General features: G+C 48.3%; 1 protein-coding gene across 8 annotated transcripts in view; it reads right to left on the bottom strand.

Annotated features, from left to right (window-relative positions):
- The window catches only part of DNAH10 (dynein axonemal heavy chain 10), a 172,308-nt gene that overhangs the window by 31,111 nt on the left and 113,729 nt on the right, over positions 1-27,468 (bottom strand). For 7 of the 8 annotated variants that reach the window (XM_055237938.1, XM_063614581.1, XM_063614578.1 and 4 more), the window contains 10 exons: positions 25,955-26,127; positions 24,509-24,602; positions 24,065-24,232; positions 22,041-22,229; positions 16,571-16,742; positions 10,497-10,700; positions 9,219-9,299; positions 5,988-6,185; positions 5,138-5,299; positions 774-948 (listed from right to left, as the gene is read on the bottom strand). In XM_055237938.1, the coding sequence (XP_055093913.1) occupies positions 774-948; positions 5,138-5,299; positions 5,988-6,185; positions 9,219-9,299; positions 10,497-10,700; positions 16,571-16,742; positions 22,041-22,229; positions 24,065-24,232; positions 24,509-24,602; positions 25,955-26,127 (1,616 nt within the window). The remainder of the gene's footprint in view (positions 1-773; positions 949-5,137; positions 5,300-5,987; positions 6,186-9,218; positions 9,300-10,496; positions 10,701-16,570; positions 16,743-22,040; positions 22,230-24,064; positions 24,233-24,508; positions 24,603-25,954; positions 26,128-27,468) is intronic. The other variant, XM_063614577.1, reaches the window with a different exon arrangement.

Raw genomic sequence — 27,468 nt, 5'->3', positions numbered from 1 at the left:
AGAGTGAGGAAGGAGAGAGCTGCGGCTCCCACGCCAGGGGGGTCTGTGCTGGGCCAGGCAGCACAGGGGCAGAGGCAGTGGGCGGAGGCTGGCACCAGGACAGCGTTCCCTCCAGGGCTTTACTCACAAGACTCAACTGACTATCAGAGCCCAGGAACAGCGCCCTGGGGAGGCCAAGCCATGCGGGGAGAAAGCTTGCTAGCCCATGCTACACCAGGTCACCCTCGCTGACAGCAGATGAGCCCTCTGGTGTGGGGGACAGGGTCATCTTACAGATTGATTTGCAAGATGTATGGGGGCCTCAATAGTGACCTACTCTCACCCTCCTTGAAAGCCTCCTTGGCTGGAAATGGATCCAGGCATGCCAGTCCGGCCGTGGTGTGCACGCATCTCTGCTGAGCTGTTTTCAGCAGGGCTCAGCCCTGTGTTGAGCACCCTGCCCCCACTTAGGGCGGACACTTGTCCCCGAGTGTTCCGTGAAGAGCACTGTTTTACCCCACTCCGTCCTTCCCTTGGCCTGGGTTCAAGGTCAGCAGGCCCTGCTTCCTACTAGCTGGGGGATCTGGATGCCTGGGGCACCCACCTCATCTCCCTGGGCCTCACTTTCCCCATCCGAAAAAGAGGGCAACAACAGTCCCCACCGTGGAGAGAGCCAGGAGCAGTGGCAGTGTGTGGTGTCGGCTCCTTTGTAAGCTCCTGGTCGCCACGGTCATGGAGACTACTGGCCTGCAGAGGTGGAATGGAAGCCCAGAATGGTGGCCCAGGCGCATTACCTAATCTCAGTCACGTCCGACTTGTCCAGCTTCTGCAGCTCCAGCTTGGCAGCCTCCAGGATGGGCATGATCTCCTCCAGGGTCGTCTCGGCCTCGGCCTTCTCCATGGCAATGACCTTGTTCTGCTCCTCTATCTCCATGGCCTTTTCCTCCGCCAGTTTCTTCTTCTCCTCGGCTGCAGGGTGGGGCAGGGGGTGAATAAAGCTTGGGCTTAGAGGAGATGCACTCGCAGCCACCGGCTTTGAGCAGAGGGCAGTCCTCAAAGGTTGGCTTGAGCCCTAGCGGGGATCTAAGGGGCTTTGGCCAGTGTGGCAGCCTCAGTGATCCTGGTGGGACAGAAAACCTCACCATGCGTGGGGCCTCCAGCACTAGGCAGCCACCCTGACTCTGACCTTCCTCAACTGGCCCACCTGTGTCCCACCCACTCCATCCAGGATAAATCCCATGGCTCCTGATAGCCTCCAGCCCTGCCTCGCAGGTGTTCACTGAGGATGCCGGGGACCCCCTTCTGCTTACTGGCTCCCTGTGATCTCCTCCTTCTGCCTCTCGTCGCCTCTTCCTACGCTCACTCGGGCCCAGCCAGAGCCGCCCTCTAAGGAGCCTGCCCCTCTGTGGCCCTCTCTCTCCCTTCCTTGCTGATTTGCTTCATGACACCAATAGCAATCGGAAGTTTCATTTCACCATTGGCTGATTCACTGTCTGGGTGCCCTCACTCACTAGGATGTCAGCACCTCCCTGAGGGCCGGAACCCCAAAACCTAGAGCAGGGCTTGGCTCACAGTGGTTTGAACAGTGTTGCCCCACCAAGATTCGTGCCCACTGGGACCTCAGGATGTGACCTTATTTGGAAGTGGGGTCTTTGTAGATGGAATTAGTTAAGATTAGGTCATACGGGGTTGGGGGGGGCCCTAAATCCAATGCCTGGGGTCCCTATCAGAAAGCCACATGGAGACACACAGGGAAGAGGGGCATGTGGCAATGGAGACAGACACTGGAGTGGTGTATTTATAAGCTAAGCTAAGGAATACCAAGGGCTGCCAACAACCCCAAGAAGCTGGAAGAGGCTTTCCCTAGAGCCTTCAGAGGGAGCATGGTCCTGGCACCTTGATGTCAGACTTCGGCCTCCAGAACTGTGAGAGAATAAATTTCTGTTGTTGGCCAGGCGTGGTGGCTCACGCCTGTAATCCCAGCACTTTGGGAGGTCGAGGCAGGTGGATCACCTAAGGTTGGGAGTTTGGGACCAGCCTGGCCAACATGGCAAAACCCCGTCTCTAGTAAAAATACAAAAATTAGCTGGGTGTGGTGATGGGCACCAGTAATGCCAGCTACTCAGGAGGCTGAGGCAGGAGAATCGCTTAAACCCAGGAGGCAGAGGTTGCAGTGAGCCAAGATGGTGCCACTGCACTCCAGCCTAGGTGACAGAGCAAGACTCCGTCTCGAAAAAATTAATTAATTAATTAATTTAAAAAAATAAATGTCTGTTATTTTCAGCCCCCAGATCATGGTGCTTTGTTACAGCAGCCCCAGGAGGTGAATGCAGCAGGCCTTCCACAAACAGATGCTGGCCGCAGAGGCTCTGCCTCCCCCATGCTAAGGTCTCTCGGAACCCATCTCCACAGCTAACAAGCCAGCACTGGCACTTGCAGCGTGCAAAGCCGTGCACGGGCCCTGACACTGTAAAGGGTCCCCAGCTCAGGCACTGCTTCTCCCTGGGGCAGCAGGGGGATGAATGCATCAGAAAAGGGGAGCAACATCACAAGTGTGGAACCTTCGGAACAGAAAAGCAGAAAAGAAGCTGTTTAAGCTGTGAGCGTGGCGAGGCGGGGGGTGTGCCAGCAGGAACAGAGCACAGAGGTAGCAGGACCACCAGAGCTGGCTGGGAAGGAAGAAGGCTGGTACAGGCATCGGGAACCTCAGTGTGGGGAGCAGCCTGCAAAGGGGGTCGGCCAAGTCAGGTGCTTGAGTCATGTTGAGCAGCAAAATGGTGGGCTCTTTCAGCCAGGCAGGAACACAGGCTGGAGGCTGGGGCAGGCGCTAAAGAGCCGCCCTCAGGAGAAAGGACTGTTTGCACCCCACCCTACCCTCTGTGGGACTTGCCAATGTATCCCATTCCTATGGCCACCATAATTGGTTTGGGCATGGGCATGTGACCCAAATCTGTCCAATCACAGCCAATTCTGGGAGCTTTGTGGGAATGCATGAGAAAGAAGAGCCCTCTCTCCCCTGGGGATGCTGAGCTAATAGGATGCCAACCTCATGCTGGAGGCTCCCAAACTCTCAGCATGGACAGAGCCGGCTGCCTGAGATGAAGCCCAAATGGAAGACAGCAGAGCCAAGAAAGGGAAGGAAAGATTCCCACTGATACACTTGAGTCCTAGATCCAGCTGTGCCTGAAGCCAGCATGCCTCTGGAATCAATGCGTTTCCACTTTAGATTAAGCCACTTTGAGCTCAGTTTCCACCATTTGCAACCCTGGAAACAGAGATTCTAGATGAAGCTTCCTCCAAAATTCCAAGTGGGAGCAAGGTGACCCTGGACAAGGATGATGGCAATGGGGAAAGAAAAACAAGCACAGGTAGGAGAGGCACTAAACATGCGTGTGGCAAACAGGTGGTCCTCAGTACAAACTGCGGCCTGGGCACCGGGGGAGGGGCTCTCTTGGTTGTGAGCTTCTTCGAGGCAGGGGTTGAGTCTCATTCAGTTTCTAGCCCCCACTCTCCCCACCACGGTGCCTGCCATGAAGCTGAAGTCAGTATCTGCTGACTGGACAGATGAATACGTGGAATGACAGCATTCTTCAAGACACTTCCAGTCTAGTTTTACATCTAGGGGACCAGGAATATACAGTTTTTTACATTTAGGGGGCCAGAAATAAATAGTTTTTAAAAGACAGATCAAAGCAAAGTGCAGCTATGTGGGAATGAGGCATTTGATCAAAGTTCTGGAAGGAGAAACATGGATAGGAAGAGAGAAGTGGTATGGATATTCTTAGCAGACCAAAGGGAGAGAAAGAGCAAGTTGCTGCAGGACTCACACAGGCATGAAAAAGTGATGCTGTGAGCAGGCGACAGGGTGTCATGGGAAATTAGGTAGGCAAGATGACATAGAGGGATTGATGGGACCCTTCATGGCCACAGTGAGGACTCAGCATCAAAACAGGCAGCAGGGAGTTGCCACAAATTCCTGGGAAAGGATATCTATCGCTTAAGTTGCTTTGGTTGCAAGCAACAGAAGCGAATGATGGTCGAGTTAAGAAAAATGTGAAATTGTTATAAGAAGGTATGGTAGCTCACAGACATGGAAGATGCTGAAACACATAAACTAGAGACGCCTCAGGGATCTGGGCTCGGGCACTGAATGCAGTCTCTTCACAGCGCTGCCATGCAATAAATGAACACAAGTAATCTTCAGTCTTTATATTGGCTGATTCAAAATGTGCAGTCCCAGAGAACATCTAATTGGTCTGCCAGGGTTAGAATAAGCCCATCCTGATGGCAAGCACTGGGAGTCGGGGAGAGGCAGTTTGCCAACACCAACTTAAGGTGCTGTTGCCAGAATGATGACAAACGGATCCTGTGCACAAGGCCGGGTGCAGTGACAAAGGAACTGAACCGAGATGACACTTAGCAGCAACACAAACACAGACAAGCAGGAGAAGGAAGAGGCAGGAAGGTTGAGTGGCATCTGCAGGAATCTGGGAATGAGCTGGGGAGGGTACACATCAGAAGCCAGTGGCCCAAAGACCTAGAGAGGAGCGTTAGAGGTCAGGCACAGAGCTGTGGGCTGCAGGAGCCGTCCTGTGCCAGGCATCGCAAGAGAGTAGAGTCGTCAAGAGCAGGACAGTGCAGGTGACACAGAGGCTCGGCCAGGAAGACCGAGGGAAGGGGCCCAAGAAAGAACCTTGAAACAGCTTCAAGGAGAACCAAGAAAGTCCCACATCGATGGTGCCAAGGCTTAGGTCATTTCAACCCCACGGACTTAGTTCACCAGCCCATTGAGGGTCGAGTGACTTTTCCACTCCCCGGCACATCCTCAGGCTACCAGCACATCCTCAGGCTACCAGCACATCCTCAGGCTACCGGCACATCCTCAGGCTACTGGCACATCCTCAGGCTACCAGCACAGGGGCCTACATATGGTAGCGTCTCAGTGCTTATGAAAGGGAACGAGACTGGCTGGACACGAATTCAGAAAGAAAACAGGAATTGCAGGGTCAAAGATGGCACGCTCAGTGCCTACAAGCAGTTTCACAGGGACGTCCTGGCAGACTCCTGTCCTGCTTGGGGGTGGGCTGCCCTGGCCCCGGCCCTCACTCACCTACGGTGGTGTTGGGGATGGGCTGCCCTGGCCCCAGCCCTTACCCACCTACAGCGGTGTTGACGGCAATCTCCTCCAGCAAGGCCTCGCAGGCAGCGGACTTCTCGGCCAGTACGATCTTCTGCTCGGCCAGCTTCTGGTTCAGCTCGTCCAGCTGGATGGTGGCCTCCTTCAGCTTGTCCAGTCCCCCGTCCAGACGCTTGCACTGAGCTGAGGAAAGAGGGCACCTATGTTTGTCGTCGAGGTGGCCACTGTTCCCAACACAATCACTGGGATTTGCCTAACTTCAGCTTATCAAAAACAAAACAAAAGAAAACATTTTTATAAGATGGCATGTGTCTTTCGGTACCTCCACTGCCATACTGGGACGGCATCAGCCAAAATGAATGTATTTCTGAAAACAGTGCTTCCCTTGGCCAATAGCCAGAGCACTTTTTAAAAAGCCCTGTCCAGCAGTGCACGCTGCTGCAGCAGACAGTATCTCTAATGTGCGCCAGGTATGGTGGCTGCACCTGTGGTCCCAGCTACTCAGGAGGCCGAGGTGGGAGGAGCACATGAGCCCAGGAGGTCGAGGCTGCAGTGAGCCACGATTGCACCACTGCACTCCAGCCTGGGAAACAGAAACCCTATCTCTAAGATAAAAAATAAAATTAAAAAATGGCTAATGTGATGAAAATGTAAAGCTTCAAAGTCTATGACTCAACACTGAGAATAAAAATAAGGACATGCCAGGGTCCTACCCACATGAAAGAACTGCTCCAAGACGCAAAATCCAAGATGTGCTTCGCTTGGCCTCAATACTGAAGATGCCCCATCTTGCTAAAGAAAAGATCAGCGCTCGAATCCTTACCCATAAATAATAATGACTTTTGTCAACCACCCCATCCCCAAGGCTTACCTATATTATACTGAGTTTTCTCATCCAGCAATTTTGAATAGGTGTTAATAAAATCAAGGTAGTTCTTGGGAGTGACATAGTTGCTGCGCCTCAATTTCTGTAGAAACTGTTTGCTGTAGTGGCCCACGGATTCGTGAACCAAAACAACATGCTTCACCACATTTTCTATATTTTCTGCCGGGATCATCGGATTATACCCTGAAGAGGAAGGAATAAAAAATGTTTTTCTTTCTTTCTTTTTCTTTTTCTTTTTCAACACAGGTTCTTACTCTGTTGCCCAGGCTGGAGTGCAGCGGCGTGATCATGGCTCACCGCAGCCTCCATCTCCCGGGCACAGGTGATCCTCCCACCTCAGCCTCCCAAGTAGCTGGGACTACAGGATGGGCCACCATGCCTGGGTAATTTTTTGTATTATTTTGTAGAGGTGAGGTTTCACCCGTGTTGCCCAGGCTGGTCTCAACTCCTGAGCTAAAGCGATCGGTCCACCTCAGCCCCACAAAGTGCTGGGATTACAGGCGTGAGTCACCGCGCCCGGCCATGCTTCTTAAGAAAGGAAAACAGGGATTCTTCAAAGAGTTAAATATAGAACTATTATACGACTCAACAATTCCACTCCTAGGTATATACCCCAAAGAACTGAAAAGCAGGGACTCAAATGAATTCTTGTATGCCAACGTTTACTGTAGACTATCACAATAACCAAAAGGTGGAAATGACCCAAGCGTCCAGCAACAGAGGAATGGATGAACAAAATGTATCCTATCTATACCAGGGATAGTATTCACTCGTAAAAAGGAGTGAAGTTCCGTTGCTGAAACATGGATGAGCCTCAAAAACATGATGCTAAGTGAAAGACGCCAGACACCAAAGGACAAATATTGCATGATTCCACTTACACGAACCCTCTCTAGAACAGGCAAATTCATACAGACAGAACGTAGATTCGAGGTTGCCAGGGGCCGCAGGGAGGGGCGATGGGGAGTTCGTGTTTAATGGGTATGGAGTTTCAGTTTGGGATGATGAAAAAGTTTTGGCGACAGACAGTGGTGTTGGTTTCACAACATTACGAATGGGATTAGTGCCACATGTACATTTCAAAATGCTTAAAATGGAAAATGTTATGTTACATATATTTTACTACAATAAAAAATGACGTTAAAGTTTTTAATAGGACAGGAAAAGAATGGCTATCACTTATTGGTGGCTTTTCAGGCCACAGTAGTGATCCGTGCCAATCCTTCTTTTTTTTTTTTTTTTTTTTTTTTGAGACAGGGTCTCACTCTGTTACCTAATTCCTTCCCTACTGTTAGGAAGCCCTGTCTTCCCTAAAGGCCAAAACACCGTGGCAGAAGGGCCTTGGGTTTTCAGAAGCGATCACCACGTCTATCTCTGCCCTGTTGCTCCCCTCACCTGCCCGGGGGCTGGGTGGGCTTATTCAGTTACCTACCGCTGGATGACACCCAGCACATACCGGCAAAGGTGGGCCTTCCTATACACCCACTGAAAGAATTAATGATGGCTTCCAGTGTCAAGATCACATCACCTGGATTATCTGATAGGCTGTTAAATGCATTCAGCTCAAAGCAGAGAATGTCTCATATTAAAATGAAGGAAGGAAAGACAGATTGAAAGTACCGATTAATCCAGATTCCGCAGAGCTGGTCTTGAGTTATTCCGTGGTTAGCAAAACACAGCCCCAGGGCCCATTTTACAGTGTGCAGGAAAAACTGTGCCTCACAAATATCTGTGCCTTTGGGCACAGTCATCTCAATTCCAGGGAATATATTCTCTCTCTCTCTCTCTCTCTGTGTGTGTGTGTGTGTGTGTCTGTGTGTGTGTCTGTGTGTGTGTGAGAGAGAGATAAGGTCTTACTCTGTCTCCCAGGATGGAGAGCAGTGGCACGAACTTGGCTCACTGCAACGTCTGCCTCCTGGGCTCAAGCAATTCTCATGGCTCAGCCTCCTGAGTAGCTGGGATTACAGGTGCCCACCACCACACCCGGCTAATTTTTGTATTTTTAGTAAATATGGGGTTTCACCATTTTGCCCAGGCTGATCTCAAACTCCTGGGCTCAAGTGATCCACCTGCCTCGGCTTCCCAAAGTGCTGGGATTACAGGTGCGAGCCACTGCGCCCAGCCTCCAGGGAGTATATTCTAAGGAAATAAAAGTTCTAAGCAAATTCTAGGCAGCATTATTTATGATGCTGAATCACTGAATACTGAAAGCAAATACAAGCACTTCACACATGGAAACGCCTCTGAGAACAAGGGGACATCTATACTGGGGCTGGCCAACTACAGGCCAAAGGACAAATCCAGCCCGCCCCCTGTTTTTGTAAATAAAGTGTTATTGAAACACAGCCATAGCGATTCATTTACGTATTGTCTATGACTGCTTTCATGATAAAATGGCAGAATTGAGTAGTTGCGAAAAAGCTATAAATATTTACCAACTGGACCTGAGATATATCATCAGAAAAGAGTCATTCTCTTGGCCCCTTTTCCCCCAAAACTGCATTATGATTAAAGTCATGATTTCTTCTTATATATAGGAACATTTATTTATTATTGCATACAGAGTTAGAAGGTTGAAGCTATTTTCAAGGTTACCCAGTGTCATTTATCATAAATCTGCTCAAGTTAGGTCCAAGGAAAAAGATGTTCCCTGAAGACAGACTTCCTTTCTTATTCAAACATTAAAATTAATATCCAAGGCCTTAAGTGTTTGAAACGCTAGAAATTCAATGAGAATGCAGAATGTTTGCTGAATTGTCCTTGGATCATTCTTTGGGTAGAGGCCAGCACATGTTTTCTACAAAGAGCCAAACGGTACTCATACAGTCTCTTGCAATTATTCAGCTTTGCAGTTGTAGCATAAAAGCAGCCAGAGACAGTATGTTAATTAATGAGTGAGTCTGTGTACCAATAAAACTTTATTTACTAAAACAAGTCAGGGGCCAACTAGACAGCAGACCATGGCTTTGCCAACTGCTGCTGTGGAGAACACCTAATCAATTTTTATCCTAAATTGTCCTTGCTAAGTCTCCTGAAATGTCTTTGGACTAAAACACCAACTATAAACCAAAAACATACTAACAAAATTGAAAGCCATTTGTTACCACAGGGTTTTCCAGTGAAGAAATCTACAAGACCAGAATTCAAAGGCAGAAAAGTGATAATAAATTGCTTTGTTTTATCAATAATGTAGTTCCCGTAACAGCTGTGACTTACCTAGAAAGGACTTTGCGACCGCGTGGAGGGCTTGGGGAGGCCAGGGCATGAACCAGTCAATACCAGTGTTATTTACCATACCTTGAAAGGAAAGAGAGATTAAAAAGATGCTCCCGGCCTGGGCAACGTGGCGAGATCCTGTCTCTACAAAAAATACAAAAATCAGGGCCGGGTGTGGTGGCTCACACCTGTGATCCCAGCATTTTGGGAGGCCAAGGCGGGTGGATCATTTGAGGTCAGGAGTTCAAGACCAGCCTGGCCAACATGGCAAAACTCCATCTCTACTAAAAATATAAAAATTAGCCAGGCAGTAGTGGTAACATACCTGTAATCCCAGCTACTCAGGAGGCTGAGGCAGGAGAATCGCTTGAACCCGAGAGGTGGAGGTAGTGGTGAGCTGAGATCGCACCACTGCACTCCAGTCTGGGCAACAGAGTGAGATCCTGTCTCAAAGAAAAAAAAAAAAAAACAGCCAGGCAGCGTGGTGGTGTGCGCCTATAGTCCCAGCCACTAGGGAGGCTGAGGTGAGAGGCTCATTTGAGCCCAGGAGGTCGAGGCTGCAGTGAGCTATGATGGTGCCACTGCACTCTAATCTGGGTGACAGAGCGAGATTCTGTCTCAAAAAAAAGCATGCTCACTCTGCAACTCTGAGACACTCAAGAACATGGATGCCATCTTCAATAGCCAACAAGTTGGTGAATGAGCCAGATGTGTCCAAATCTAGTTCATCAAAAGCAGAGTTTCTCACCCTTGGTGCTATTGACATCTGGGCTCTAATCCTTTGTGGCAGCGGCTGGCTGTGCACTGTAGGATGCTTCGCAGCATCCCTGGCTTCTACCCACTAGATGCCAGTACTACACTGCACGCTCCCCAGGGATGTGATGACCAAAAATGTCTCCAGGCATTGCCAAGAGTCCCCTAGGAGACAACCTCCCCTGCCCCTGCCCCTGCCCCACCCGTTAGGAACCTCTGCTCTAAAGGCTGGCATGAGGCTGGTGGAATTTTCCCAAATGGAAGGAAGCAGGAGCCACCATCCATGCCCTGCGGGCCTCGCATGGAGGAGCATGGGCACATCCTCCCGTCAGAGGGACATCACTCATGCCCACTGGCACCTAGAAGGGGCAGTGAGCCCCAAGCTACAGTGCAGAGCCCACATTTCCACCTAATGGCCGTGTCTTGTTTTGCTTTGGGGGGGAACCTGGAGAGGTGTGGACAGACCCTCAGCCACACACTCTGCCAAAGCAGGGGAAATGGGTTCACAGGCTCCACCGCGGGTACCTGGGAAGTTTCTGCACCAGGTCCTCAGGGTGTCCCCCACTGGCGACATGCCCAGGACAATGTGCAGGTTATTTGCACTTTTGTTCACGAAGTACTGCCACACGGACTCCTTGGCCGGCCCCATGCCTTGCTTCAGAGCTTCCTGTCCAATCTGACTCAGGACAGACTCCTTCTCCTCTTCAGCGAAAAGCGCAGGTACAATTCCTGGAAAAGGAAGACATGCTGGTGGTCTCTCTGAGTCCCAGGGTCACGACCGCTCTAGGTGCTGACTGAGTGATGGAAGGTGTGGAAAGATCAGCAGGTGCTGAGTCCAGAGAGCAGCGTGTGGGCCTGACCTGAGACCGAGGCTCCCTGCCGCCTCGTGGGAAGCCCTTAGAGCCTCCAGCTCCTGTCTGTCAAACGGGGATCCTAGACGCTGCCAGCTCGCCTGGGAGGATGACCGAGAGCATCACAGGGGAGCATACAGAGCATGAGGAGGCCTCACTTGCCTGCAACTCTGAAGCAGGGATTCTCAGCTGGGATTTGCCCCCAGGAAATACTGGGCAATGTCTGGAGATATTTCTGCTTGTTGCAACTTGGCAGGGAGATTGCTACTGGGATCTAACAGGTCAAGGCCAGGGGTGCTGCTGAACCTCCCACAGTGCCCAGGAGAGCCCCACCACAACAAAGAACAGCCCAGACCCAAATGTCAATGGCACGCGGTCGAGACACCCTGGCTATGTGGACTTCTTTCTTCCTATATCTATGCCGTTTCAAATTATGCAATACATTTTAATGCCATCTCTGACGTTCTCCTGTGCAGGGAAGGGTTAACATGGCAGACCACGGCTGCTCACCTCTGAAAGGCACCTGGGAACTTAGATTCCTTAAGAGCTTCCTCCCCGATTCACTGATAAGAGTGGCCCAACATGGGATGTGGTTTCGATCTGCGTCCCCAACAAATCTCATGTTGAATTGTAATCCCCAGTGTTGGAGGTGGGGCCTGGTGGGAGGTGACTGGATCATAGAGGCAGATCTCTCATGAATGGTTTAGCACCATCCTCTTGGTGCTGTTCTTGTGATCGTGAGTGAGTTCTCGTGAGATCTGGATGTTTGAAAGTGCGTGGCCCCGCCCCCAACCTTGCTCCTACTCTGGCCATGGGACTTGCCTGCTTCCCCTTCACCTTCTGCCATGACCGTAAGTTTCCTGAGGCCTCCCAAGAAATCAGCACCATGCTTCCTGTACAGCCTGCGGCACTGTGAGCCACACGAACCTCTTTTCTTTACAAAAAACCAGTCTAAGGTATTTCTTTATAGCAATGCAAGAACAGCCTAACACTGTGCCCACACTGCTTGTGTATGCAACGTATCCTATGCTGATTACCCGCTCTCCCTCCGGGCATCCGGGATTTTGGCACACGCCAGGTAGAGCTGCCTACACGAGCAGCCCCAAGAAAATCCCTGAGCACTGAGTCTCCAACTAGCTCCCCTGGTGGGCGGTACTTCACACGAGTTGCCACAACTCGATGTTGGGGGATTAAGCATGTCCTGTGTGGCTCCCCAGGGAGAGGACTCTGAGGCTTGAGACTGGTCTTCCCTGGGGTCCCCCATGCACTTTTTCCCTCTGCTGATGTTGCTCTGTGTCCTTTTGCTGTAATGACTCACAGCCATGAGCAGGACTGCATGATGAGTCCTGCGAGACCTCCTAGCAAGTCACGGAGCCGGGGATGGTCTTGGGGATATTCAACAAGGGAGAGGGATCCCTCCCTTGGCAGGGAGCCCAAGACTCCCAAAAGACAAAGAGGAACTTGCTCCCTGTGCTCTGCCTGCCCTCTCAGTCTCTCACTCGCTCCCGGGGCCCCGCCTGCCCTCTCAGTCTCTGCTCGTTCCTCTTCCACCTGAACGCAGTGCTGGGCTCTCCCTGGATGGTTCACTCGGGTCCCACCATGTGTCAGTGACTCTGAAATTGACGTCCCCACCCTAGGCCCCTATTCTGAGAACCAGACTCATGTACACACTGCCTATGTATTATGGCTGAAGTTGCATGTCCCCCTGAAAAAGATATACTGAAGTCCCCCAAGTAGCTCAGATTGTGACCTTATTTGGAAATTGTCTTTACAGAGATAATCAAGTTGAAATGAGGTCATTGAGATGGGCCCTAATGCAATACGACAAGTGCCCTTATAAAGGGGGGAAATTCGGACACGGAGACAGACAGAACACAAGGGGAAGGCCACGTGACAACGAAGACAGGGACGGGAGTGCTGTGCCTACAAGCCAAGGAACACCAAAGACTGTCAGCAGCCGCCAGCAACACAGATTCCCCACCCAGAGCTCAGAAGGAACGGGCTCTGCCGACACCGTGACCTTGGGCTCCTGGCCTCCAGAACTGTGAGAGTAGATTTCTGTTGTTTTAAGCCACCCAGTTTGTGGCACTTTCTGACGACAGCCCCAGCAAACTAATACACTATATGACATCACATCCGGATTCTCAGCTAGTGCAGCAAACTCAACACGCTCCTAATGCCACAAGCCCAGACCTGGTCTTCCTCATCTCAGCAAATGGAAGCACTGATCACTCGTTCCGCCAGAAACCTGGGAGTCACCCTTGATACCCCTCCCCCAACCTATATCCAAATCCATCGAAGTCCTGTTGGCTCTGCCTCCCGAATACCTCGTGAATCCACTCACTTCTCTCTGTCCCCAGTGCCCCACCCTCCTCCAATCACTGTCACTTCCTGCCTACACTGCAGGAGTAGCTCCAAACTGGACGCCCCTCTCCCACTCCTGTTCCCCTCTAGTCTAGTCCCCACGGGGCACTGGAGGGATCTTTTAAAAACATAAATCTTGGCTGGGTGCAGTGGCTCACACCTGTAATCCCAACACTTTGGGAAGTTGAGGCAGGAAAACACTAGAGCCCAGGAGTTCAAGACCAGCCTGGGCAATGCAGCAAGACCCCATCTCTTGAAAAAAAAAAATTTTTTTTTTTTAATCAGCTGGTTGTGGTGAGATGCATCTGTAGTCCCAGCTACTTGAAAGGCTGGCACAGGAAGATCGTGTAAGCCCAGGAGTTGGAAGCTACAATGAGCTATGATCATGCCGCTTCATTCTGGCCTGGGCAACAGAGCAAGACCCTGTCTCTGAAATAATTAATTAATTAAATCTAAAAAATTTAAAAACCCATAAATCTAGACCCATACATCATTGCACTGAGAGTAAAATCTTATCTCCTATAAATGACCCACAAGGTTCCACGTCATAGACCCCCTCCACCTCGTCCTGATCCCTGCACAACAGCCCCCTAAAGGTGTCCATGGCATCCTAAGCCCAGGAACCTGCCAGTGGGTTTCCTTTTGTTTCCTGCAAAAAGGACTTTGTGGATGTGACTCAGTTAAGGATGGTGAAATGGAGCAAATGCTCTCAATTATCCAGGTGGGCTGGAGACAATCACAGGGGTCCTCACAAGAGAGAAGCAGCCGAGCTGGCATCAGTATGACAGAAGCAGAGACTGGAGGGATGAGAGCCAGCGAGCCAAGAAACTGGGTGACCTGAAGCAGCTGGAAGAGACAGGGAAACAGAGTGTCCCCAGGAAGCTCTGGAAGGAACCAGCCCCGCCAACACCCTGATTTTAACCCCTTAAGACTCTTTGCTGATTTCTGACCTCCAGGTGCCTAAGGGAATAAATCTGTGCTGTTTGGGGAAATTTGCTACAGCGGCCCTAGGGAGTGTGATCATACAGCATCTCTCAGGCCTCAGCTGAAAAGTCTCTACAGTGACGCCTTCCCTGTCTGCCCTGAGATGGCTCCTGCCCACACTCTCTCTCACAGCACCTCCCCTTTGCACTCATGGCTCTTACCACAATCTGCAATTGCTGTATCTCTGTGTATTTGTTGTTGTCGTTAACCAGCCCACTCACACGCTGAAATGTATGCTCCAAGGAGGGCAGAGGTCATGACCACCTTATTCCCTACCAAACCCAGTGTCTGGAATAAACACTGTGGAATAAATCCAGGTGGATGACCCGATCCCTCCTCTCAAGGAGCCGACCACCCATTGAAACAGACGCGACTTAAAACGCAATGATCAAAATGCAGCAAATATACACTTAAAATGTTGTGCATTTCCCTGTACATAAATTTTACATGAAAAGAAAACACTAAACAAAACTTGAACTCTAGATAGTGGCACGCAGAAGCATTTAGCGGGGAGAGCAGTGACGTTGCAATTGACTTTGAAATGCATCTAAAAACGAGAAGGGTGGAAGCAGGGAGGGAGGGAAAGCTGTTTACATGTGTGACAAGGCCAAGTGCAGCAAGACGTGAATGGAGGGATCTAGATGGCATGCCAGCAGATGTTCACAGAAAAAATTCAGCCTCACTGTTATGTTGGAAATTTTTTATAGTAAATGCTGGGAGGCTGGGGCTCAATGAATAACACAGCAATACAATAATGAATATGGTCAGGTGCTGAAACAAACAAGCAATCGATGAAATAGGTCCCTGGGAAAGAAAGGAGGTCCCTGTAAGCCATTAGGCCAGGCAAAGTCAGCATGGATCTTTGCAGGGCCCCAGGGTAGACAAGATAACAACACGGTAAAGTGGTTGTGAGCGTGGCTAAGATGCTAAAAATCCTGGGTTCGGGTCTCACCTCAGTGCCTTCCCAGCAAGGTGCCCTTGGATAAGGTAGGTGGCATCTCTAGTAGATTTCTGGGGCAGCCATGACTAATTACCCCAAAGCGAGTGGCTTAAGACAAGAAATACAGACACCGACTCTCTTGCAGTTCTGGAGGCCTGAAATTAAGGTCTCAGGGTAACCTGCCAAAAGCTCCAAGGGAAAAATCCTTCTTTGCCTCCTCTGGCTTCTGGTGGCTCCAGGTGTCCCGTGGCTTGTGGGAATCTTTATGGGACCTTATTCTCTGTGTCTCAAATCTCCCTCTGCCTTCTAAGGACAGCTGTCACTGGATTTAGGACCCACCCTAAATCCAGGAAGGCACTTCAAGATCTTTAATTTAATTACATCTGCAAAGACTCTTTTTCGTACAAAGGTCTCATTCACAAGATCCAGGGGTTTAGGATGTGTCTTTTGGGGGGCCGCTATTGAGCCCTCTACAGGGGTCTCAGTTTCCTCAGCTGTGAAATGAGGATGTTAATGGTACCTTCCCTATTAGGTTTGATTGTTTTTCAGTTGTTTTTGGTTTTTTTCTTTTTGAAGACAGGGTCTCACTCTGTTGCCCAGGCTGGAATGCAATAACATGATCATGGCTTACCGCAGCCCCAACCTCCCAGGCTCAAGCAATCCTCCTGCCTCAGCCTCCTGAGTAGCTGGAACTACAGGCTCATGCCATCATGCCTGCCTAACTTTTTAAAAATATTTTTGTGCCAGGCACAGTGGCTCACGCCTGTAATCCCAGCACTTTGGGAGGCCGAGGCGGGCGGATCACGAGGTCAGGAGATCGAGACCATCTTGGCTAACATGGTGAAACTCCGTCTCTACTGAAAATACAAAAAATTAGCCAGGCGTGGTGATGGGCGCCTGTAGTCCCAGCTACTCAGGAGGCAGAGGCAGGAGAATGGTGTGAACCCAGGAGGCGGAGCTTGCAGTGAGCCGAGATCACGCCACTGCACTCCAGCCTGGAAGACAGAGCGAGACTCCGTCTAAAAAAAAAAAATTTGTAAAGACGGGGTGTCAAACTCATGGGCTCAAGCTATCCTCCCTCCTTGGCCTCCCAGAGTGCTGGGATCACAGGCGGGAGGCACCACACCCGGCCTCTCACCAGGTTTTTGTGGAGACGGGAATGCATGCTGCACACTTAGCACGGCCCGGGGCACAGCCAGATGCCCAGACACCACCTGTTCTCATTGCAAGGGCACTGCCATCATCGCAGACGGAGAGAAGGGAGCACACTCGGGAGACTCCAGGACACGAGGAGCCAAGGAAGACAATGAGACCTATCTCAGGGGCCGCCGTGAGGGAGGAACAGGGACACCCGCACAGGGCTACCCACAGTGTCTGGAGGTGGTAACTGCTGAAGAAAGTGACCTCCCTTCAGAGCTGAGCGGGGTGTTGGCCACAGCGGGTACCAGGCGTGGCTGTACCTGAGGTCAGCATGTTGTTGATGAGCTCCAGGAAGCCCTCCTCAGCCACATGGGCATCCGTGAACAGAAAGATCATCGCTTTGTTCTCAATCCCAAGTTTCAAATAGAGGCTCTTCAGGTCTTCCCGGAAATTGTTCTCCGAGTAGCCTCGGCTCAGCAGAATCTCAAATACCTGCGGTGCAGACACAGCGCACACAGGCGTCACCACCACCAGCCCCCCTTCCCTGCAGGCTCCGGGGCGGGGACGCTGGAGGAGAGTGCAGAGGGCACGGGTCTGTCCAAGCTCAAGGAAGTAGGTTAGGAAAGAAAAGTCTGGAAGGGACTCCCTGTCGTGAAACAGAGGAGGGGGAAGCCCCATGAGCCCAGCAACAGAGGAAACGGGGGAAGAATGTACCCCGAGGTGAGCGCCAGCCACATACTGCAGTTTACAGAAAATCAGCCCCCGTGGGAAGATGCACACAGGGAGAAATAAGCAGGCGCTTTAACTTCCTGACAGGAAATCAATGTACACATGAAATCGATGTAAATGTGAATAAGGACATAAGTTTAAAGCATGCTTTTTCTGCTCAAGTGTTTCTTTTAGCTCAGAAGCAGAAATTAAAACTTTCATTGCAACCAGCGACTGTCAGAAACATGTCAGATTTCCAGGAACTGAGAGATCTCTCTCTATTCCCTACCTCCCTCAACCCTATGCATTGACACACACGCTTCACTCACACTGTCACACACACAGTCACACTTACATGGTCATTCCCACATGTTCACACTCAGCCACACACTTGCACCCTGGCATGCACTAGAACACACGCTCACACACACACATGCACGCACACACACGCACGCAACACAACCAGGATGCCTTCTGGCCAATAGACTCTGGTCCCCAGTTCTGCCTGTCGCCTGCAAACCTTCCTCACCCCTCCCGAGTGCAGCCGCCTCCTCTCCCCAGCAGCGCCTGGCACTACTCTCTGAACACCTGTTCTGACCCCACTACCCAACCCTCTCCACTTCCTAGGACCCAGACACGGCCCTGTGTGTTCTCAACCTCCTCCAGATCTCTGTCCCTCAACATCCTCTCTGCTGTTCCTCAAGGCGCTACTTCAGGGGAAAATGCCTCAGATTTACCTGGACAAATCAACAGAAAAAAAAAAAAAAAAAACACTTTCCAGTGGGGAATGCCTTATCCTACAGAAAAATGTGGAAAACAATTACAGTTACATTTTAACAATGAATGATTTCAATTATGTATTTCATCAGATTTAAAGCTATATCAGGCATACTAGTTTTTCCCTTTTTTACAAATACCTCAAACAAAAGGCCAATATTTGTGAAATTTTGGAAGCTGGATTCATTGAATGAACTGTGATTGCTCTCCTATATAAAGAGTTCTCACAATCCAATAAGTATATAAAGGGGCAACACACAAAAGAGAAAAGGTAAATGTCCAAAAAATGTATAAAAGGAGATTCAAACTTTACTATTAATTGGAGAAAGGCTCATTTAAACTGCAATATTTTCTACCTATAATCTTGACAAATATCAGAATGACAATATCTAGTATTGGCAAGAATATGTGAAAACGGACACTGCCAGTTGCATAAATTAGCATAATCCTTTGTGGTGGGGTGATTAGTTGTTAATAAGGACACTTTTTTCCTTTCCTTCTGTCCTGCATCCCTAGGTCCTTTCCACTCCAAAGAGGCAAACTCCATATGAGTTTAGGTCCAACCTTCCCAGTGCAAAATCTGGTGCCATGCAACAAAAGCCTTAAAAGAGCATATACCCTTTAACCTGCCAATTTACCAATTTCTAAAGAAAGTGATCCTATGGGGAAAAAAAACTGAACTATATTCAAAGATACATAAACAAAGGTGTTCATCACTGCACTGTTTGTAATAAGAAAACAAGGGCAAAGCTAAATGCCCGCCATTGGAAATGGGTTATGTGTGGCATATCCAAACAATGGAATACTGTCCAACGCTTCCAAAGACAATGTAAATACATATTTATTGACTTGGAAAGAGGCAGTGACACAGTGGGGAAAAATTACATAAGTTATATATAACATTAACCCATTGCTGGTAAGAAGGAAATATGTTTGTGTATGAATGCACATATGGTCCCTGACTTCCTCTGGTTCAACTTAGGATTTTTTGACTTTGCCATGGCACAAAAGTGCTACACTTTCAGCACACTCCTCAACTTAACGATGGAGTCACATCCAGATAAACCCATTGTAAGTTGAATATATAAATCAAAAGTGCATTTTCAGCTATAATATTTTCAACTTATGATGGGTTTATTGAGACAGCCCTATTGTAAGTTGAAAAGTGTGCATTATTCCGTTGGTTCCCAGACCAAAAATTAAAATAACAGAAAAATAATTTTAAAAAAGAAAAGTATACACTAAAATGCTACTGGTACCTAACAGTGGCGATCTTTAGACGCTTCTGCATCATTTGAATTGTTGCAGTGCGGATTATTCCATTTAGAGGGAGAGAAACGAGTGAGTTCATAACAATAGTGATTCTTACTCCGTGCAATGGACTGAATGTTCTCCCCCCACACACACACACAAATTCTTTTGTTGAAATCATAACCCCCAATGTGATGGTATTTGGAGGTTGGGCTTTTAGGAGGTGATTAGATGATGAGGGTGGAGCCCTCACAAATGGGATTAGTGCCCTTATAAAAGGGACCCCAAAGACTTTTCTTGCTGTCATCCATCCATGTAAGGATGCCATGAGAAGCCAGCCATCTGCAACCCAGGAGAGGGCCCTCTCTGGAGCCCGACCATGCTGGCACCCTGATCTTGGAATTCCCAGCCTCCAGAATGGTGAGAAACAGACACCTGCTGTCCATGAGCCAGCCAGTCTAGCGCACTTTGTTATAACAGCCTGAACTGCCTAAGACTCTCTGTGGTAATGGCAATGATGCTGAGTTAAATCTGATTCCAGAAAACACACTGAAGACAAACAAGAAAGTCTGTGCAAAAGAACACCTCTTAGGTCAGGAGTTCGAGACCATCCTGGCCAACATGGCAAAACCCCATCTCTACTAAAAATACAAAAGTTAGCCGAGAATGGTGGCACGTGCCTGTAATCCCAGCTACTCGGGAGGCTGAGGCAGGAGAATCACTTGAACCCGGGGAGGCGGAGGTTGCAGTGAGCCGAGATCGCGTCGTTGCATTCCAGCCTGGGTGACAAGAGCAAAACTCCATCTCGGTGGCGGGGGGCTGGTGGGGAGGGAAGAACACCTCTTGCTTGCTAGGAGAAGAGTCATGAAAATGACCCTTCTGCAAGAAGTGTCTTCTCTAAAGGTGGACTTATCAAAGGGTTCTGAGGTAGACATGAGGGTGGCTGAGCATCTGAGAAGAACTGAGGCTGAATACAGATCCCGTCCTGCACCACACCCAGAACAGGCACGGACAAAACTTCAGTCCGTTGCATGGAGTAAGAATCACTACTGTTACAGACTCACTCATTTCTCTCTCTCTCTAAATGGAATAATCCTCATTGCAACAATTCAAGTAATGTAGAAACGTCTAAAGAAAATAAAGATCATTTGTAATTTCATCACCTAAAGATAGCTGCTGTTAGGTACTAGTTGCATTTTAGGGTAAACTTTTCAGCTTAAGATGGGGCTACGTCTCAATAAATCCATTGTAAGTTGAAAATATTATAAGCATGCATGTGTATCATGCAACCAAAGGTGAAAACAGAGGCATTTTGGATAATGGGAGACCCTAATAGTGGAAGAAGTCAGATACCAGAGAACTAATGAAGGGTCGGGGAGAAAAGGGTGAATCAGGGACATGACTCTTCTTCAAATTACGTCTCAATGCATAGTGTCTGCGCCACTTCGAGAGGCCCCTTGCAGGTGAGTTACCTGTGGAACCTGCAGGAGGTACCTGTACGATTCTAAGAACGGTGTGGACAAACGGGAACCCTCAGATGCTGCCGGTAGGAATGGAAAACGGTGCAGCCACACCCTGGAGGTTCCTCAAACGATTAAACATAGAGTTATCATAGGATCCCGCAATTCCACTTGCAGGAGCATACTCAAGAGCGATGCAAACACACGTCCACACAGAAACTTGTGCATGAAAGCTCACAGCAGCACTGTCCACAAAAGCCAACAGGTGGAAACCACAAACATACCCAGCAGTGGATAAAGGAAACGTGGCATAGCCACGCGAGGGCCTCCTATTTGGCAAAAAAAATGAGGCATCGACGCATGCTGCAACATGAACTTTGAAAGCACTGTGCTAAAAGAAAGATACCAGACACAAAACAGACACACACACTATTCACATGAAAGTCTAGAGTAGGAAGACTATAGAGACAGAAAGCAGATTAGTCCGTTAGTTGCTCAGGGCTCGATGAGGGGAGGGTGCAGAGGTCAGGGCGGTGATCACTAAAGGGCATGGGATTTCTTTTTGAAACCACAAAATGTTCTTTTTTTTTTTTTTTTTTTTTTTTTTTTTTTTTTTTTTTGACAGAGTCTTACTCTGTCTCCCAGGCTGGAGTGCTGTGGTATGATCTCAGCTCACTGCAACCTCTGCCTCCCAGGTTCAAGTGATTCTCCTGCCTCAGCCTCCGAGTAGCTGGGATTATAGGTGCGTGCCACCATGCCTGGATAATTTTTTTATTTTTAGTAGAGACAGGGTTTCACTATGTTGGCAAGGGTGGTCATGAACTCCTGACCTCAAGTGACCCACCCGCCTCAGCCTCCCAAAGTGCTGGGATTACAGGTGTGAGCCACGGTGCCCGGCTGAAGCCACAGAAGTGTTCTAAAGTAGACTGTGGTCTGGTTGCACAGATCTGTGAATGTGCCAATAAGCACTGGCTTGTATGCTTTGAATGTGTGGATTGTATGGACTTGAATTCAATCTCAGTAAAGCTGTTTAAAAATACAAGATTCTAAGATTAACCCAGATCTGTGTGCAGGCTGTGTAGATATAGCAGCCAGCAAATTGCCAACCCCATACTATGGGTGCACTGAGGTTTGGGCCAAGCCCTCCCCATATGAACACACATCACCGTTCATAGGATGTACTTGTATTTGACTTTCTAACTTGATCTGACATTCTCCATCCTAAAAACAAAGCAATACAGATGGTGCCCAGCTTTGATGGTTCCACTTAGGATTTTTCAACTTTACGATGGGTTAATTGGGATATTAAATGCATTTTCAACTCACGAAATTTTTGACTTATGATTAGTTTATCAAGATGTAACCCTATCCTAAGCCAAAGAACATCTGTACTTAGATGCTTTGGCTATTCAGTTAAAATATAGTAATATCAAGCCAAAAACAACAAACAATAAAACAAACCAAGACACCCACCTCGATACTCTATGAAAACATCATGCTATGATCTGCTGTGGATTGTTCCAATATGTACATGAACTACCAACTGCAGAAACTGGCATCGTAAACCTATTTCTGGGAGGGTACGTGGACTGACCTCACAGCCGGCTGTGAAGGCAGCCAGCCTCGAAAGAGACTGCTTCCCTGAGCCCCCTACCCCGACCAGCAGGGCGTGGCCACGGTCCATGCGGATGATACGGTGCACCCGGGTTAAATGCTCCAGAGCGTCATCAAAGAGAACCAAGTTCATTTTAGTGTTGCTTTCATTATACTCTTCAAGAATTTCCTGCATTAAAAAAAAAAAAAGAATTTAAAACCCAGCACGGTGGGTTTTACAATCTACCCATCTGACAAAGGGCTAATATCCAGAATCTACAAAGAGCTTAAACAAATTTACAAGAAAAACATCAAACAACCCCATCAAAAAGTGGGCGAAGGAGATGAACAGACACTTCTCAAAAGAAGACATTTATGCAGCCAACAGACACACGAAAAAATGCTCATCATCACTGGCCATCAGAGAAATGCAAATCAAAATTACAATGAGATACCATCTCACACCAGTTAGAATGGCGATCACTAAAAAGTCAGGAAACAACAGGTGCTGGAGAGGATGTGAAGAAATACGAACACTTTTACACTGTTGGTGGGACTGTAAACTAGTTCAACCATTGTGGAAGACAGTGTGGCGATTCCTCAAGGATCTAGAACTAGAAATACCGTTTGACCCAGCCATCCCATTACTGGGCATATACCTAAAGGATTATAAATCATGCTACTATAAAGACACATGCACACGTATGTTTATTGTGGCACTATTCACAATAGCAAAGACTAGGAACCAACCCAAATGGCCATCAATGATAGACTGGATTAAGAAAATGTGGCACATATACACCATGGAATACTATGCAGCCATTAAAAAGGATGAGTTCATGTCCTTTGTAGGGACATGGATGAAGCTGGAAACCATCATTCTCAGCAAACTATGGCAAGGACAGAAAACCAAACACCGCATGTTCCCACTCATAGGTGGGAATTGAACAATGAGAACACTTGGACACAGGAAGGGGAACATTACACACTGGGGCCTGTTGTGGGGTGGGGGGAGGGGGGAGGGACAGCATTAGGAGATATACCTAATGTAAATGATGAGTTAATGGGTGCAGCACACCAACATGGCACATGTATACATATGTAACAAACCTGCATGTTGTGCACATGTACCCTAGAATTTAAAGTATAAAAGAAAAAAAAAAAGAATTTAAAACTCAGCATGGTGGCTCATGCCTATAATCCCAGCACTTTGGGAGGCTGAGGAGGGTCCCAGGAGTTCGAGACCAACCTGGGCCACAGAGCAAGACTACGTCTCTACAAAAATAAAAACAAAAAAATTAGCTGGGCACGGTGACGTGTGCCCGTAGTCCCGGCTACTCAGGAGGCTGAGGCAGGAAGATCACTTGAGCCCAGGAGGTTGAGGCTGCAGAGAGCCGTGATCGTACCACTGCACTGTGGCCTGGGTGACAGAGAGAGACCCTGTCTCAAAATAAATAAATAAATAAATAAATAAATAAATAAATAAATAAATAAAGTCTTAAAGGATCACTGGATTTTAAGTGACAGACTCCCTCCTTTTGTCCAGAGGAGATTAAGAATGGAAGAGAGATTTTTCTGAACATCTATAGTAGTCAAAATAATTAAACTGTTTGGGTCTCCAGGACTAATCTAGCTTTCACAATCGAGATTTCCATCTGCTGGGCTTTGATTGGCCAGCAGCGACCCAAAGCAGGTAACAAAGCTCATCTCATGAATTTAAATGAAAACGAATATTAGGGAGTCAAACACGTGGTTCCCAAACCCGGCTGTGCGCCAGAATCCAGGGACCTCCATGAGCCCAGCGCAGAAATCTCACGGGGTGGCCCCAGGAGTCTAACAATTTCCTAACATCATTCCCAAGCATGCTGGATGTGGCAACCACCGGACCAGACACAAGCCCGTATTTCAAGCCCTCAGACAGAGCCACAGGTGTTAGGCTCCTGGGCCCCCACGCAATGCTCAGCTCCCGCTTGGCCCATGCTCAGGAGAAAGTGAGCCCACGGACAGGGTGGGGCTCATCCCCACCTGGAACAGAGCCTTGGCCGCCTCGTAGTCCTGGATGTCTTCATAAATGCGTGGTTCTCCTTCGTGTAGAGCCATCCGGAAGTCTCCAAACAATATGGGATCCCTCATCACCACCTCCACGTCATCGTTAAAATGTTCCGTAACCAAGCCGCCTATGTGCTGTTGTACCTTGAAACAGAAGCCCACTTAAGGACCCAAACTCAACAACAGTACACGGGCTGAAACTTGTTAGGAACAGAGGATATGCTATTATTATCTAAAATAATTTGCATTCTATTTTTTTTCAGTTGATGCAAGGCGCTTAATAACCAACCCACCCTCCTTTGCCCCATTGACCTTTCGTGCCTATTTTTCCGCAATTCACATCTTATGTAAAAAACACTTTTGGCGCTTGTTTATTTTCCTGAGAAGAATTTCCTGAGAAGAAGCATTGGATGTACTGACCAGCTGCTTGTCTGTTTCACTGATCAGCCGGTCGTGGAAGACTCTCAGACACTCATTCCTCCAGACTCTCACCATCTGGGCCACCGTCTGGAATCTGCAGAATGGAAGGGACAAAAATCAGTCAGGAAGTCACCTGAAGGATACCAGGGCCGACAGCTGTGACATTCAGACAGATGCACAGAGCACAATAAAGGCCCAACATTTCTCCAGTCCTGCCCCCCTAGTCTCAACGTTAATGAAATCTAACCAGACAGTCCAACAGAAGCTAAGAAAGTAGTGTAACCCCCTAAAGTCATCATCCATAGCTTATCTTACTGCAGGAAAGAAAAAAAGAGCGTTGTCTATAAATGACATAAAATAAGTACCTGACATCATCCCTACTTGTTGGAATACATGAATTTAAAATCAGCATCAGGGTCACTGGCAACTTCTTTTTCTTTCTTTTTTCTTTTTTTAAGAGGTGGGGTCTTGCTTTGTTACCCAGGCTGGTACATTGGCACAATCATAGCTCACTGCCACCTCAAATTCCTGGGCTTAAGTGATCCTCCCACCTCAGTCTCCCAAGTGGCTGGGACTACAGGTACATACCACCACACTCAGCTAATTTTTGAAGTGTTTTTGTAGAGATGGAGTCTCACTATGCTGTCCAGGCTGGTCTAAAACTCCTGGGCTCCAGTGATCCTCCCCCCTTGGCCTCCCAAAGTGCTGAGACTACAGGCATGAGCCACTGTGCCTGGCCGACAGCTCCTTTTTCTAAGAGCCAACTCCATCTGGCCCCAGTTCCAGAACTTTCCCTGCATTCTAGCAAAGAACCGTCACTCCACCTGAAACACCTGGAGCTGCCCTCTCCTGACCGCCCCTGACATTCTGTATGTTTCAAGGCACTCAAAAACAGGATACATGAAAAATTCTCAATTCATTTTTCAGTATCTTCTGGATTTGTAACATGAATCCACATAATTGGACTATGCTTACAAATCCACATAGACTAAAGTAGACGTTCGTGTGAAGGTATAAGCCTAGTTTTAATCGGGAATTTCCCTATATCGTGACTTAAATCTTTTCTGTCCTCTGCTTACTTCTCATAAAGACACACATCCTATAACCAACTGGCAACGATTGAGTTACGTGAGCAAAAGGCTCCATGCAGGCAAATTCCAACTTCAGAACTGAAAACGAGAAGTCAACAACACAGTCCTGCCCGAGGGGTGTGATAGGCTTGTCCACACTTCTGCTTCTCTTGGTTTTGCCTGTTTCAATTCAAAGGCTTACAAAGCATCAAGCCTTAAGCCAAGCGTTGGTCTCTCTTCTTCAACATAAGCAAAGACATTGGGTAATTAATTCATACGATGATTCATCAAATCCATTGATAAGCCCTCTGTTTTAAAAGAATAAGAAAACCATCATACCTGTGGGGCATATTTTAGTAAGATAAACCAAACTCACCGCTCCGGGTTAGTGAGGACAAGACCATTAAAAACCCGTGAGAGATCTCGAAGGTTGAAGATGTAATGGAACTTTGACGGAGTGGGAGGTAGGTCTTGCACAATATTTTTGTAAAGTGCTAGCGTGCAGAATGTCAGTTTGCCACTCACAGCCACAATGCTCTCATGAAACGTCTGAAAAATGCAAAGACACCCCCCCAACACACAAATGTCCTTCAGTAGATGAATGAATAAACAAAATGTGGCAGAGCCGTACAATGGAATATTACTGAGCTATAGAAAGGAATGAAGTTGGCCAGGCACGGTGGCTCACGCCTGTAATCCCAGCACTTTGGGAGGCCAAGGTGGGCAGATCACCTGAGGTCAGGAGTTCAAGACCAGCCTGACCAACACGATGAAACCCCATCTCTATTAAAATAAAATATAAACATTAGCTGGGCATGGTGGTGCGCACCTGTAATCCCTGTTACTCGGGAGGCTGAGGCAGGAGAATCGCCTGAACCCAAGAGGCAGAGGTTGCAGTGAGCCAAGATCGCACCATTGCACTCCAGCCTGGGTGACAGAGGGAGACTCCATCTCAAAATAAAACAAAACAAACCAGGAATGAAGCACTGACAGACACAAGCTCCAGCACGGATGACCCTTGAAAACATGATGAGGAGTGAAGCAAGCCAGGCACAGAAAGCCACATGCCTTATGACTCTATTTATGTGAAATACCCTACATAGAAAACTCCATGGAGACAAAAGGTAGATTCCTGGTTCCTGGGAATGAGAGGTGGGATGGGAGTAAGTGCTAATGTGTGTGGGTTTCCTTCCGGGGTGATGAAAATGTTCTGGGGTTAGACGGTGCTGATGGTTGCACAATGCTGTGAATGGACTAAATGCCACTGAATTGTATACTTTAAAATGGCTATAATAACGAATTTTGTGTTATGTGAATTTTTTTTGAGATGGGGTCTTGCTCTGTTTCCCAGACTGGAGTGCAGTGGCATGATCGGGGCTTACTGTAGCCATGACCTCTTGAGCTCAAGTGATCCTCCCACCTCAGCCTCCCTTGTAGCTGGGACTACAGGACACCACCATACCTGGCTAATTGTTTCATATTTTTCGTAGAGACAGGGTTTCACCACATTGCCCAGGCTGGTCTCGAACTGCTGGGCTCAAGTGATCCACTCTCCTCAGCCTCCCAAACTGCTGGGATACAGGTGTGAGCCACCATGCTCAGCCATTATGTGAATTTTAATACTTATTTTTTATTTGTTTATTATTTTATTTGTTTATTTTAGATTGAGACTCTGTTGCCCACGCTGGAGTGCAGTAGCATGATCTTGGCTCACTAAAGCCTTCACCTCCCAGGTTCAAGCAATTTTCCTGCCTCATCCTCCCAAGTAGCTGGGACTACAGGTGCCTGCCACCACACCCGGCTAATTTTTGTATTTTTAGTAGAGATGGGGTTTTGCCATGTCGACCAGGCTAGTCTTGAACTCCTGACCTCAAGTGATCCACCTGCCTC

The sequence above is a fragment of the Symphalangus syndactylus genome, chromosome 13 (genome assembly GCF_028878055.3).
Source record: "Symphalangus syndactylus isolate Jambi chromosome 13, NHGRI_mSymSyn1-v2.1_pri, whole genome shotgun sequence".
NCBI lineage: Eukaryota > Metazoa > Chordata > Mammalia > Primates > Hylobatidae > Symphalangus > Symphalangus syndactylus.
This window is presented reverse-complemented; position numbering and strand designations above follow the sequence as displayed.